The sequence below is a fragment of the Hibiscus syriacus genome, unplaced genomic scaffold (genome assembly GCF_006381635.1).
Source record: "Hibiscus syriacus cultivar Baekdansim isolate YM2019G1 unplaced genomic scaffold, ASM638163v2 tig00111244_pilon, whole genome shotgun sequence".
NCBI classification, from domain to species: domain Eukaryota; kingdom Viridiplantae; phylum Streptophyta; class Magnoliopsida; order Malvales; family Malvaceae; genus Hibiscus; species Hibiscus syriacus.
In genome coordinates this window covers 768,941-784,157 of record NW_024063033.1, presented here as the reverse complement: position 1 = coordinate 784,157, position 15,217 = coordinate 768,941, and the positions used below count along the sequence as shown (strand labels likewise).

General features: G+C 34.7%; 2 protein-coding genes and 1 pseudogene across 3 annotated transcripts in view; 2 read left to right on the top strand and 1 right to left on the bottom strand.

Annotated features, from left to right (window-relative positions):
- LOC120157355 (methyl-CpG-binding domain-containing protein 11-like) overlaps positions 1 to 4,397 on the top strand; it is a 29,815-nt gene extending 25,418 nt beyond the window's left edge. For both annotated transcript variants that reach the window (XM_039168503.1, XM_039168504.1), the window contains 2 exons: positions 2,198 to 2,263; positions 3,233 to 4,397. In XM_039168503.1, the coding sequence (XP_039024434.1) occupies positions 2,201 to 2,263; positions 3,233 to 4,027 (858 nt within the window). In that variant the 5' untranslated portion in view covers positions 2,198 to 2,200 and the 3' untranslated portion in view covers positions 4,028 to 4,397. The remainder of the gene's footprint in view (positions 1 to 2,197; positions 2,264 to 3,232) is intronic.
- An 83-nt stretch (positions 4,398 to 4,480) lies between these two features.
- Positions 4,481 to 5,680, top strand: LOC120157356 (annotated as a pseudogene).
- A 2,501-nt stretch (positions 5,681 to 8,181) lies between these two features.
- LOC120157353 (aromatic aminotransferase ISS1-like) lies at positions 8,182 to 13,154 on the bottom strand. The gene is made up of 9 exons (XM_039168502.1): positions 12,851 to 13,154; positions 12,633 to 12,680; positions 11,501 to 11,629; positions 10,799 to 10,858; positions 10,351 to 10,507; positions 9,809 to 9,915; positions 9,545 to 9,603; positions 8,896 to 9,004; positions 8,182 to 8,747 (listed from the first exon to the last, which is right to left on the bottom strand). Exons 1-9 carry the CDS (start codon positions 12,911 to 12,913, stop codon positions 8,295 to 8,297), a joined length of 1,185 nt encoding a protein of 394 aa, XP_039024433.1. The 5' UTR covers positions 12,914 to 13,154; the 3' UTR covers positions 8,182 to 8,294.
- Positions 13,155 to 15,217: the final 2,063 nt, after the last annotated feature.

The window sequence follows — 15,217 nt, the reverse complement described above, 5'->3', positions numbered from 1 at the left end:
CATAAACTTTGCATTTGTCTTTTCTCGTTTCCCATGAGATTCCAAGGCAATATTGTCTTGCGTCAAGAGTTAACGAAATTACGTCCAACATAACTGAATTTTAATTTCTGTTAATTCACATAGCAAGAGGACATCATTTTTAAATAAAATCGAGTGAATCAAATCTTTCATCAAGTCAAATATTTTAAAAATGAATTCACTCAGTCTAAAAAAAATCATAGAAATGAAAATGATCGTAATTTAAATTTCGAGTTCAAATTTGTAAAATTTCATCATTTCCAACAACGTATAATCGAAAGGTACCAATATTGGGCGTTGTGGTGGTGCTTTCCCTTCCCCACGTGTAATCGAATCTCGAATCCTTAACAATGATTCTCTGGTTAAATGCTGACCAATTTTCGTCTTTAAACAATTTTTCTAAAATTCGTTTAAAAGATGTTTTCTGATTATTCGGTCTATCTAACCAAAATGTCGATGACGACTCTAATCTTTTCTGAATTAATTTGATTATAAAAAAAATGATGTTCCTCGAAAGTCGTGTCGAACATATATTTTTCGATGTCATGACCGAAAAACGATGACGACAACATGATATCATTTGGTTGAATAATAAGAGAGAATATAAGAATTAAAGAAGAGTATAATTAACTAGTCCTAAATCATCGTAATATGGATTTTTATTTATTTTGAAATTTGATTTAATTTTATTAACGGATATTTTTTTTTATCTTTTAATCTCATATTAAAGAATATACTTTTAAAATAAAACAAATTTTAAAAAATATATTTAAATTATAATAAAGATACAAGACAAAAAATACATTACCATTTGATATGATTTTTTAATATTTTTAATTAAATCATTTTGTAGATAAAATTAGTAAAAAATTAAAAGAATTTGTTTGATTAACATCATGGTTTAAATTTGATTCCAATAATTTATTTCTCTTTCTTTTATTAAAAAAATATGTTAAAAATATTATAAGTACGTTTGAAATCCCCATAGCTAAATAAACTTTTGCATTTACAGTTTAATTATACATTTAGCTTGTGACTTATATTTCATCATCGTATATATTTATAACAATATCAAGCGAGTGATTAATAATGCATAAATATAAACATATATTAATTGGGTATATTTTTCTTATTTTAAGAATACAAATTTCAAAAAATTAATTCAACCGATAAATCATGAAAACAATTGTAAAAGAGAGGAAATTATATTTCTTTTGATAGAATAAACATATTCAATAAAAATTATAAATATACATGCATAATGATTTATTGACATGATCAATCCCACAAAATATTCTTAAAAAGAAATATTTGGTTAAATCGAAGGAAAAAAATAGATCGAATGATGAAGATTGAAGAAGTTTTGTGTAATGGTAATGAAGGAGGGAATTGAAGGGTTTTCTTAATCAAATTTGAAATTTCATAAATATTTTATTTAAATATGTATATAAAATTTTAGGCATCGATTAATTTAATTTGTAATGTCGTAATACTATTCACTTGACACTGATACAAAAAGGATCAATAAACTAATTTGTTTCAATAATGTGTTGAAAAAAAGTTAGTAATGTAGGGTGTAAAAGAAATTAATTTTTCAATTAGATGTTTTTCATAATGTTCGTTGGAATTTGCTTGGACCATACACTGACCTCTTAAAGACGTTTAGACTATCCGACAAAGAGCGTCACTAGTTATCCATGCTAACGTGTATGTATAAAGCTTGAAAAAGACACCTTGCGCTGCAGACAACCTCTAAAAGTTGATGTGTGCTCCAGATAACTTCCAATGAATATAATAACAAACTCCCTAATTAAAGAAAATAATTTTCCATACATTCTATATGACTTTTTTTTAAACATATTGTTGAAAGAAAATATTACCGGATCAACATGTTTAACAAAATATGAGTTCAAGGTCAACATGGATAAAAAAGGTTCAGGGTTGATTAGGAGAAGAAATTAAAAGTCTAGAGTCAAAACATAGTATTAAGCCTTTGGCTCGTTTTTTTTCCAAAGGCCAAGTGGCAAAGTTTCATTGGCTTTTATTTCAAATCTACATTAGACGGTCCGTAACGTTATCGCTTCGTAGTTGGATGTGAGGGGAAAAAAAACTACCATAATCTCGAATGCTCAACGGTTTTGACCTTTGATGACTCTCTTCTTACCACAAAACACATCAGAGAATGGAGAGTAAGGAGGAAGTTATTTCTGTTGAGCTTCCAGCGCCTGCTTCTTGGAAGAAAATGGTACCTTTTTTTTCAAAGCATAAGTTTTAATTAATTTGGTTTATATTTATGTTTTTGCTTGCTTTTTCTTCTTCTTGGATTTTGTTTCTTCCATCAGTATCTCGAATCCTTTTGATTTATGAAATTTGGGTTATTTTTAGTGTTAATTTGGGGAATTTACTGTTTATTTTGTGTTTTATAGGTATTTTACTCTAACTTTTGTTCGTTTATAGTGAGAATTTATAACATTAGGGTTACTTTTGAAGGTTGACATTTCTGTTGGTGCTACTAGTTAAATTTAGGGTTTCTGCTGAAGTTTGAATCTTTTCAACCGTAGATAGGTTAAGTGAAGTTGATCATTTATAATAAATGGCAACATACCGATTAGAAGCTCAATCTTGCTCATTTCAGTCACCGGACCAGTTAGCATTAACTTCTGCTGGCCGGGAGGAGAAACCGTTTTTCTTCCGAGGGTCGCATATGCAAAATGTTTTGCATTTGTACTTCTAAAGAGTATATCCATACATGCATTTAATTGTATATTTTGTGCTTGTTGCAATTGGAGTTTGGATGCTACTCAAAAAATAGAGGAAAAAGGAAAGGGAACTAGGGAGACCTTGCTCCCTGCTGTAGCTGCTTCTGAATCTAGTTTTGCAGCTAGTAAGATTCACAATTCTCTTTCGCTGTCTTACCTGGTTCGGTATTTTATTGCTGCGAATTGGAAGGACTTCATCAAACTTTTTCTATCGAGGGTTCTGTTTGTTGATTTGGCAACAAAACGAGACTTTAGATGTTTTATTAGAATGGCTTCTGCCATGCCATGGCAAGTCAGATTGTGTGTAATGAAGGCAATAATGACTTACTGGGAAGTTCTGAGAATTTTAGGAAAGAAAGCAGCATTTTGGAAACAACACATGCTTATTATCTTATTCGATTTGTTGGTTGTTATGTTTCGTGTGTAATATGTCTCTTTTGTGTTGAATTTTACAGTTTTTCCCCAAGAAAGTTGGTTCACCAAGGAAGACCGAGATCATGTTCATTGCACCAACTGGGGAGGAGATTAATAACAGGAAACAGTTGGAGAAGTATCTCAAATCACACCCTGGGAATCCTCCATTATCAGAGTTTGATTGGGGTACTGGTGAGACCCCTAGAAGATCATCAAGGATCAGTGAAAAGGCCAAGGCTACTCCAACACCAGAGAAGGAACCCCCAAAGAAGCGTGGCCGAAAATCATCGACTGCAAAGAAGGAACACGAGGAAACAGAGGCCGTTCCTGAAAAACCTGAGGGTGAGAAAGAAAGTGAAAAGGAAGATGTGCAAATCGTTGAGACGAAAACCATGGTAAGTGAAAAAGGAAAAGGTACTTCCACCGAACAGCAGGTTGACAATGAAGGTAAAACAGAAGGGACTGACCAGACTGGTCGTACTGATGTCAAGATGAATGAAGCTGAGCAAGAAGTTGATAAAGATGTTAAAATACCGGAAACCACAGAGGATGACAAAAAAGAAGAGGCTGCTGGTGCCGAAGAAGCCCCAACTCCAATGGAAGTTCAACAGAAATCTGCTGAAGCTAGTTGCACTGATGGAACTCAAACTGAAAAAGAAAAGGGGGAAGCCCCTATTGAGGAAGTACCACAGAATCAGGAAGAGAAAGAGAATGGGCCGTGTATGAAACAATCAGAAAAGCCAGCACCTGTGACATTGGAAGCTAATGGAGCAATCCCTGTAACTGAGGGAGAGCCCAAGGAGAAGCAAGTTGCAGAGGAGTTGCTGCAAGTGTAACATAGAGGTATAAGAGAAAGAGGAGGCAGTAGTTGACGAGGTGATTTGAAAATGGTATCGTTAAACCAAGTAGCCAAACTGATGTTCAACAATCTCCCGTGCCTGCTCCTGTAAGCTGGTAAATGTACCATCCAGTATCCAACCTAGCCTGTCTGTACTACTTTTTATCTGTTTTCCTGTGTAACAGCAACGATTCTGTAGATGAATGTAACATTAATTTTGTTGGTGCTAGATCTGATTGAATGTAGGGAAAGCATCTCTGTAAGAAGTAGTTCTCGAACATCGCAGCATTTGTTTATCTAAAACTTAGATTGTAGGCACCTGGAACTCTTTAACTTTTGTTTAGTTGCTCAAGTTTCAAATTGGACATAATCAGCTATTTGAAATAGATATATGTGCTATATGTTGGATATGACTTTGAGGGAATCATTTCATCATTCCTGGTGTTCGGAAATGCCGTATCTTCTGTACTTGTTTGACATTAAGCTTAGAAACCTCCTGCTCAGATTACGTATCCCTCTAGAATTATTCATACCGAATAATAAATATGAGCAGCCTAATCTAAAGTTGAAATTATGTACGTTGGGTTTAGCAGGGACCCCTCAAATATGTACTAACAAGACCGGCGTTTATGCTTTTTCTCAGCATTGTTGCCCCACAACACCCGTTTTCTTTCTTCTTTGTCGACTCCGTATCTATGAACACTGCTTATATATCTGTATATATATGTACGTGGGCTTTCAAATGTTTCATAATTCCCATCATCACATTTACTGTCATATGTAGTTCAATTGAACAATACATTGATAGAGATTTAATGGCCAGTTTCATCATGTGCATGTTTTTCTCCGTAATCTTCATTGCGGTGGCTTTTGTGCATTTCACGACGGCGCAAACGGTGCATGTTGTGGGGGATGACATGGGATGGACCATCCCACCGAATGGTGCCACTGCATATAGCAATTGGGCGGCTAATAAGAGGTTTTTAGTTGGAGATATCTTGGGTAATCAACAAAGCTCTTGTCTTATTAATTTTTCTTTCTTTTTAAGTAATTTTTACTAAAAAAAATGAATTGAACTCGTCATTTCTTTCACTTGATAAATGCTGCTTACATCTCTAGTGTTCAACTTCACAACAAACTAGCATGCTGTGCTACGAGTCCCCAGGGCATCCTTCGACGAGTGCAGCGACTACAACCCTATTGGAAACATGCTCACGAATGGTCCGGCCAACGTAACCCTCAACTCCACCGGCGAACAATATTACATTTGCACACTTGGGCGGCACTGTGAAGTCGGCCAAAGATTAGCCATTACGTTTTGGCCGATTCTGGCTCTCCTCTGCCAGCACCTTCACCTACTACCCCAACAACCCCTTCTCCTACTTCAGGCACACCAGCTGATTGCACACCGACTCCGACATCTGGTCCAACAGCTGGCTTGACGCCCCCGACATCGGTTCCTGGTTCCAGTGGTGTTACTAATTCTTCATCTTCATCGGGTGTAGTTCTTGCCAGTTTGTTGGTGTCCATGTTGGTCATTGTCATGGGGTTAATTTTGTAATCTATCGAGGAAGAGTATGTTATTCTTCTTATAGTTTCCAGTTCATAATTAATCAGTTGTTCCTTCCCTGCACGATATGGTCTAGTTTTTCCTATTGAGGTGTCAATGAATAAGGTTGTATTTGAAAATTTTGTACCTTTTTCTTTTAAAAGACAATGGATGTATTGCCTTGTTATGAGCACATGGGGAATAAAATGTTTATTTTTAAAGATTGATTATATTTATTCCTTTCCTATGAGGAGATCTATGTACTTCTTCCTTTTCAACATACCTTTCTTTGATGAATGCAACATTAGTTAACATATAGTATACTAAATACACAGGATGGATCGAGAGGTGCCGACACCCTCTAAATTTTCAAATTTCTTTATATTTTAATTTTCTTTTATATTTTATATTGATTATCTAATTTTATACCCTTAAAATTTTATAACCCCTTAACTTTTAATATAACTTCTTCACACTCTAACATAAATTTTTGCGTCTGTCACAACAAATACTTGAAGCTTAAAATAGTTACAGCTATATATATGAAGCCGGGCTGTTAGATGATACTGGCGTCGGGAGCGGGTGTTGCGGTGGATTCCCGAATGATAAAAATTAAACGCCTGACAGTCGGCTCCGAAGTAGCCTGGAATAGGAAAGTCAAAATTTACATATTTAAACTCCGATACTGGGTTTATAACAAGATCAAGAGAAAAGTAGACAGCTTAAATGGTTTAAAACAATCAAGTCCAGATGAGTTGAATAAATTCTCAGAGCTGACCAGTTCCATTGTCACACATTCCCCATCACCGCACCAAACTGTTGAATAAACTTAAATGTGTTTTTAGTGGTTTTCTTTAAATTTAGAAGTTAATGGAAAAATAAAAGGTCATGAGTTTTAGTACGTGAAAGGCCAAGGGTGATATAGGAGTTGATAGTTTTTTATAATTTTTAATAGAATTTATTTTTTGTTTTTGGTGGAGTAGTACCTATATAAATACCTTGTTGATTTCATTTGAAACAACTCAAAGAATACAAAATCACTTGGAAATAGTATAATAGTTGTGGGTTAATTTGATTTCTATTTAACAAATTGGCATTAGAGTCAATGACAAATGTGACGGGTCAAATACCGCTACCACGACTAACGAAGGCGAACTACGAGAACTGGAGCATTCAAATAAAAGCTCTTCTCGGATCTCAATATGCATGGGAGGTGGTCGAATAAGGTTTCGAAGAACCAACAACTACCATGGGATATACAGCGGCTCAAACCAAGGCGTTGAAAGAGGCACGATCAAAGGATAAGGCAGCACTATACATGTTATGAGTTGTTGACGAGTCGGGCTTTGAGAAGATTGCTGGTGCAGCTACTTCAAAAGAAGCGCGGACATTTTAGGAAAAGTGTTCAAAGGAGCCGACCAAGTCAAGCAAGTGCGTCTTCAAACTCTTCGTGGCGAGTTGGAAAGCATGAAGATGGAGTTGGAAAGTGTATTCGACTACATCACGCGTGTACAAACCGTGGTGAACCAACTCATTCGTAATGGCGAAGCGTTAACCGATGCACGAGTTGTGGAGAAGATTTTGAGATCATTAACCGACAATTTTGAGAATGTTGTGTGCGTGATAGAAGAGTCAAAAGATCTTGCGACGCTCACAGTCAACGAGCTCGTCGGTTCTCTCGAGGCACATGAACAACGTAAGAAGAAAAAGGAGGAGACACTCGAGCAAACACTTCAAACCAAGGCGTCAATCAAAGACGAAAAGGTACTCTATTCTCAAAATTTTCGAGGTAGAGGGCGTGGCCGTGGAGGTCGTGGATATGGTCGCAGTGGTCAAGGCGACAGTCATGAAGGGTACTAAAGGAGAAGGGGCAGTCAAGCCAACCAAATTGGCGTGGAAGAGGACACGATCGAGGAAGAGGCGGCCAATCAAACTATTCCAACATCAAGTGCTACAAGTGTTACAAGTATGGTCACTACGCGAAGGATTGCAACTCTGACAAATGTTATGTGGTAAAGTGGACATTTCGCAAAAGATTGTTGAGCTGATAAAAGTTGGAAAAAACAACCAACCTAGCCTTGGAAGACAAGCGAATGAAGTCTTTCTCTTGATGGCTCAAAATGAAGTCGACATCAACACAAACAAGCTCAGTCTGTCAAAAATAAATCGGTTCCTTCAGTTGGAACTTGTACAACTACCATTCTTAAAATTACATATGAAAATATATTAATCTAAAGCAATTTTTATCCATAAAATTGAATACAGGATACACATATATATATATATCTGACAAAGAATTGATGTTTGCGAATATTTTTTTGAAAAGAAAAGATAAAAATTCATAAACATAAATTTGCAGGAGTAAATGATTTATTCATAATCTGTGAATGGATTCAATGTTACATGTGAAGAAGTGGATATTACAGATACAGTCGCGGTAGCGAAATAGAAGACAAAGGAGTTAAAAAGAAAATAGAGTAATGAGATATTGCGGTTCCGATTATCCGTTGATTTATTCACAATCAAGACAAATAATAACCTAAACTTCAAAATCTGTACAGTATTTGCATGTATTAAACATCAATGTGTGCAATTTATTCATGCATCTGAGCAACTTTGCAGGTCCCCTTCAATTATTCAAAAGAAACAAGTTCTACAACTGTAAACTGGTGAATGGCTCAATTCTGTATTTCAATTCAATGTAAAGTTACATTTCTTACTGCACCAATCCATGTTTTACCAATTCTTCCAATCCTCTCTTCAGCCTGTCAGCAGCTGCTCGACAGTCATTTTCCATCAGCCCACCAAAGGAAACCCTCAAATGCCCTGGGGACCCACATGAACTCCCTGGGATCACAACCACCCCATGCCTGTGAGCAAGCCAGTGAACAACCTTGAAATCATCAGCGTATTCTTCCGGTAGAGTTGCCCACAAGTAGATGGCACCTTCTCCACCCTGAACGGCACCTTCACCCAGTGGTGAGAGTGCTTCTATAACTATTTCTCGATTCTTCACAAGATCTTTGACTCGTTCGTGAACCCATTCAGGTCCCACCTCTAACGAGTGAAGGGCTAGTCGCTGTGAAATTAATGAAGCACAGATCGGTATGTTGTCTTGGACCTTGAGGAGTTGAGTCGCAAGGCCTTCCACTTCTGTAGGGTATGCAATCTGCATGCATTCAGACATATTAATTGCAGAAAACAAGATTAGACAGATACAAATATTTCATGCTAAATTACGAAGAATATATTGGATACAAGACAAGACAATTTTGGCAAATATAGTCCACGATTCAGATAACACATTTGTTACTTACGTATCCAACTCGCCATCCCATCATCCCATAGGCTTTTGAGAAAGAAAAGATGTTGACTATGTGATCTCCTTCCAGGCAGGAGTGTTTCAGGCCATCATACATAAAATACCTGCATATGGGTTGTCATAGAAAATATAGAATCAAGAGTTTCCACACCGCACACTCGGTTAAATAACCTAAAGCCTTGCTAATCCAAATGCAAAGAAAATAAAGAATTATTACACTGCAACTCTATCCTGCATCCATGGAAAACCATCAACAACACCACAAGAACTCGGTTATCAATTTCTCATCCTCTCGTTGTCAATTGATCCCACACCATCTATACATTTATCTTAACAAATTAAAGTTCAAATCATAACCCAGGAAAAAGGAGAAATAGGAAAGGTATGTGAACAATTATTGCTGCTTAAAGAGACAATCCTTGCTGTAGAAAACAGAGTTTTATTTAAAGTAGGTTGGCTTAGCCTAGACTGTATGTGAACAATTCCTTACCCTTATCATGAAAAAACTAAATCTTAGAGCCTCAAAGTATTCTGTACTTCAATTATTGGAATTCAACAACTACATCGGGATGCATGGCTTTCGTTAAATATACCAAAAATCTATCACATGGAATGCACCTATAACAGAAACAGAAGAGACTTACTCGTATGTATTATCTACAAGAAGCCAGCAACCAGCATTTTTGCATATGTCTGAGATCCTCTATTAAGAGAAAAAGAAGAAAATGGTAAGAATTTTAAAATAAAACAAGAAATTGAACCAGTTTTTCCAGAAAGCAATACACATCCAACGACACTATACAACTACAATCTTAGACTAATATATCCTGATGTGTATGCAGTTCACACATCCAACGACACTGGCAAATACACACAGAGACAAAAACACAGGAGAGAGAGAGAGAAACCTTAAGTAGCGGCTCGGGAATGTAAGTACCAGATGGGTTGCCAGGATTAACAACAGTAACAAGCTTTGGAACAGGCTTAGTTTCCAGCAATGTCTTTTCTAACCAGTCTGAAAATCAAGACAACACTGTTAAATCATTTAGAACAACAAACGTGATATTCCCAGTCCAAATTATAATACATCACGTGCTTTGCTATGAATGTAAATCTTTTGCCCTTATATTACATAATTGTAATGGCCACAGAAGCTCTTCAAGTTAAATCAACCAAATTTGTAAACACAAATTGATACAATAGACAGAACAAGAACAACAGCAAGCCTATGGAACATAGGCTCTAACTTGTATCTTCGTTTCTCAAACAAATCAAACCAGAAAAAAAAAAAGCAAGTTCTGAGCTGCAAGTGAACAGATCAAAATGTCTTTTTTCACCAATAATCTTGGTGAACATCATTAGAGAACTTACTCTACCCCTAAAATCAATGCAGCTGCTTCAATAAAAAAATTAAAGGGCTATTTAATGAATAGCTTATCATGACCCGCACCTGCATCTGGATAAAGAGTCTTTGGATTACCAGGACCCACTAATATCTTAGTGATGCCTGTCATCTGGAAGGACATATAGGCATTGAAATAGTATGGAGCAAACATGACAACTGAATCCCCCGCATCGCACAATGTAAGAACCAGATTCACAAATGCCTGTTACAAAGACAATCAAAAGGTAGTTTTAAGGAGTCCTGAGAGATAATTCTACATTTGACCAACAAAAGGAAACATAGGTTTAATGTTTAAACCAACAGTAGAATGAAATTATATGAAAAAGAAACTGATGGGAAGGGGTATATATGCAGAATTAAGCATCTAGCCTCTTCTACAAATAATCTAAAGATAAAGTGACACATTGTACTTGTCACCAACTTAGTTGCAAGTTGTCTATATATACCTTCAACAGAACAAACAACAAAAAATCTAGAAGGTGCTACAGGTTACCTGATTTGCTCCTGCTGTGACCATCACTGAAGACTTGTGCAAATTATTTTCTTGACACAACTGCATAAAAATAAAGGGGAACGTTTTACAGCATAGTTTTACTGCTTTCTGGTAAAAATGAACATGGGGTGTCAGTATAAATTTCAACATCACATCAATAACATTGGTTATTAACAATATGAAATTGGTGTATGAGATGGCAATGAATGTATCAACATTTCTATGAACCTAGACTAATATTTCAATGCAATGTGAGGGCAGTCAACAGAAAACTTATGCAAAACAGAGCCATCGATGAAAGTAACAACTAACAAGGACAATTTTAGCCAATTTAAACAATTGGACCAATGCTTGATAGTCTCGAGAGGAATAACCGGTCAAAAAAATGGACAGAGACTTGGGTGAGTCAATCAAGACTGAACACCCATCCAACAAGACAAGGCCAATAGGAAGCTTGGTTCAGCCATGAATCAACCCCAGACAAACAAAATTATGGCCCTATAATCTTTTCCAACGTCCAGAAAGAGGCCCAAGCATCAACCTAGTGCACAACCGTACATGACAACACACTGCCATGAATGTATATTGGTATGGTAAATATAATAGTGGAAACCACATTCTAGAGTGTCTTGAAATTCTACACTTTGTTAGATAACAACGAAGAGAACCACTATTTTATGACAAACTCTTTAGAAACTATACCTTTCTTGTCAATGCTTCTCTAAGTTCAGGAAGACCTTCATCAGCACCGTAACAACTAACTGAAGGCTCCTCCACAAGTTCTTTGACCTTATCCAATGCCTGTTTGGGTGGTTTCCAGTACACTACTCCCTATAATTATTTCAACGAGAAAAGTTAGAAAATTAGCAGAACAGACTTTCCAGAAACTAATCAAACTCAGGCAAATGCAACCATGGGCAAGCCAATATAATAAAAAATGCAAATCTAATCAAAGCTATGACAAAATTATCTGAATGAATAAATCGAGATGTGAATAAACCCAGAGCCGAGTGAATATCGGATGTAGGTATGTGTCCAATACAGGTATGCTCAATTTTTTGGAAGATTTTTCATATATTTGGAAGACTATAACCGTATACCATGTCTGAATATGTGTCAGACACAGATGTTTGATGAGGTTACTTTAAGTGAAACGAAGAACCTGTATATAACATCGGCTGTTTCACGTCCTTACAGCAAAAACCAAAGTGAAAAGCATGAACTTTGGTCTTGGGTGGTTGAGAAACAAGATTTTGTACCAAGACAGAAAAATACATACTTCCCCGATATGTAAAGTCTTCATGTACCAAAATTTTAAAAGACTGAAATTATTAACAAGGAGGAGATAAAGAAAGAACAAAGGAACCATTTTACTAAAACCTGAAAGCCAAACAAATCATATACCTCAAGGTTAAAGAAACTGTTCTCATTTTCCAATTCTTGTCCATTGTTTTTAACTACGCCTACCAGGGACGAACCTATTAAGGGGTCGGAGGGGCTGCTGCCCCTCTCAAATTTTTCGGTATAATGTCATTTTAGGTCTTTTTTAATTTAAATATTAGTCAAATAAGACCTTTATGGCTTTATCCCTCCCAATCTTTAGATTGAAATACTCCATAAAGCTTTATTCTTTTGATACAAAACAATTTAGCACCTCAATGTTTGACTTTACATTTTTTCCAAAAAAAAAAAGGCAAACTCATTTTCGTTTCTCAATACCACCTCCATCCTCAAAACCAAGACAACAGAACATGTTGGATGCACTAACATTGATAACAAGAAGATTCTATCAATGAAACGCAAAATACATTGGTAAAAGGGGAAAATGGTAAACCTGAGCAAGTGACACAGCATTTTTGGCTCCTCGAATTAATTGCTGTATCTGCAACAACCAACGACCCTCAACATCATCAAAAATACCAGCAAAAACTCTTCCAAAACATTTCACGCAACACACAACGAGTATACCATTAAAAGTAAACGGATTGAAGCAGTTTCAGATTTATTGGGGGAAAAGGAAAAAAACCCCAGATTTCAGAATTGAATGAATACCTGAACCATGACTGGCATGTCAGTCTCCACAACCCTCCTGGCAAGCATTCCATAAGAACCCATCTTCTGAAACTCTTCTTTCCTCCCACTAAACAATCAAAACCCACAAAAATTAAAGTCTTCAAAATTGGGAACAAAAAAACACCAAAAGTTTGATTCTTTCAAAGATATTAGCAAAAGTTGAGAGGTGCATGGTTGAATTAGGCACAGGCTCAACAACCCCAGGGCAACCAATTATCTAAGACATTATTATATTATTGATAAAGTTGCAAAATTTGAGATTGAAAGAAAGACCAACCAAGTCGCTTGTGTGTGAATCACTCTCGAGGAGGAGAAAAAACAAAAAGCCAAAAAGGGCCAACGCTTTTCTTTCTTTTGTTTGGTTCCTTATACAACTTTTGTGCATTTTTTTACTTTAGCCTTTTGTCTCTTTCACTGTTTTTACAGTTTCCGATGTTAACCAAACAGAATAAAATCATTTCACTCCCCAGTTAAATTAATAAAATAAAAAATGCCACTCCACTTTCTTTGAAGCTTCCTCAAATCTTAAATTTTGTACTTCCCAACTTCGTATTTTAATGACGTGAAACTGAATCACGGGGTTTTTCCTAGACCTGAATCTATTCCCATGTTCGTATAAATTTTATATTTTTTCTGGGTTTTATTGTTGTTGGAATCTCCGAGAGTTACGTCAATTATTTATTATAATCTTTTTGCCAATTTGTTTAATCAATAGGATGAAATAGAATGTCACCTTGTAAAAATATAGTAAAAAATATGTGAAATAACGATAAAAAAATTGGTCATAATGGTATTTAAACACAATTATCTATAATCGGTCAATGCGATAAATTTTTATAGCTTTTGAAAGGTTTTTTTTATAAAATATTATTTTATTTTTTTAAGTATTTAATTTTTAATAAAATAAATATTTAACGTTTTATTCTCATGTTTTTCTAATAAGTTTATAAAAAAAATTCTTGACATTTGTTCATGTTGTTATATATTTCATTTTTTCAAACTCTTTATTTTTTCTCTCAATTTTTTACAAAAACAAAGAGAGAGAGAGAGAGAAAAAAGAGAAAAATTACGGAAAACATGTCTTCCATTTTTTGGAAAAAAAAGTAAATTTCAAACACTTTGATTTAAATAATATATATTTGAAAGTGAAAATAAAATCTCAACTAGATAAAATTTGACGAGTTAGATAAAAAAAAATTGAAGAACTTAGTAATGACGAATATTTTTAGGGTATATTCTCTTTTTGGTCACCTACATATTACTTAAAGTTTATTTTCTTCATCCAATTATTTTTTTTCAAAACACTACGTTTTTGTTTTGTTTTGATCAAATACTGTTAAAATTTAACAATAATACTAACATATTAGTATATTACCTTAAGGTAATGTCAAACTATCATTGAAAATAATTAAAAAAATACGTCATCATCACTATTTGATTTTTTAACGATTGATGACCAAAATATAACCAAAACATTACATTTTGTATGACTTTAAAAAGTAATAGTTGGGTAAAAGGAAATGTTGTTCTTCCTATAAGATCCGAGTTCAAGTAATTGCGTATAAAAGGTATGTGTTAACAATAGACTAAGAAATATTATAAATAGGTAATATTGCATTATAATCCTTATAAACTATTAAAAACATAAATCTTAAATTATAAAATTATAACCATTTCCAATATTGATTAAAAAGTGTTTAAATCGATTATATGTAAAAATTCAATTTCATGCACGTTACAAAGAGTGATGAGGTATTAATATTGAATCTTGATCCATGAATAAAGCGACATCGGTGGTAAAAAAATTATTATTAATTTTTGAAGTTTTAGGTTTGAGTATCGTGTATGCCAGGAATATGAGTGTTCAATGTTGAATGGTTGAGCATTATTTTTGAAGAGATGTATTACCTTGTACTTACTCCAAATTAATCAAGAAAATATTGAATATTGATTGAGAAGTAAAAAGTAAAATTATATTTTTTTATAACCATTGATATCTTATCTATTAATCAACTAATATGGATCGGATATTGCAAAGGCGAAGGCGACTCTCACCCTAATTTGCTTCATTCGCAAGCATCATGATTCGAACCCCTAATCTTACTAAAGAAATTTAGTGTATCATACCACTAAACCAATAGGTCGGTGGTAAATTATATTTTAATATAAAAGGAGTTCTGTAACCTCTAAAAAAGTTAAAGGAAAAATAAGTAAAATTAATTAATTATAGATCGGAAATAATATATTGAGCTATCTCTCTCTCACACACACATATTTATATATATTAAATACTAATTTTATGAGAGAGAGAAAATTACTTTCAGAATTTCTCTTTTCATCCCTAAC

What these genes read in the sequence shown, in the direction of transcription:
- LOC120157353 (XM_039168502.1), bottom strand. Translation starts at nt 12,913, where the DNA reads ATGGGTTCTTATGGAATGCTTGCCAGGAGGGTTGTGGAGACTGACATG. An exon ending in ACATGCCAGTCATGGTTCAG is followed by an intron (nt 12,681 to 12,850) that starts GTATTCATTCAA and finishes TGGTTGTTGCAG; the next exon opens with ATACAGCAATTAATTCGAGG. An exon ending in GAGAAGCATTGACAAGAAAG is followed by an intron (nt 10,859 to 11,500) that starts GTATAGTTTCTA and finishes ATTTTTATGCAG; the next exon opens with TTGTGTCAAGAAAATAATTT.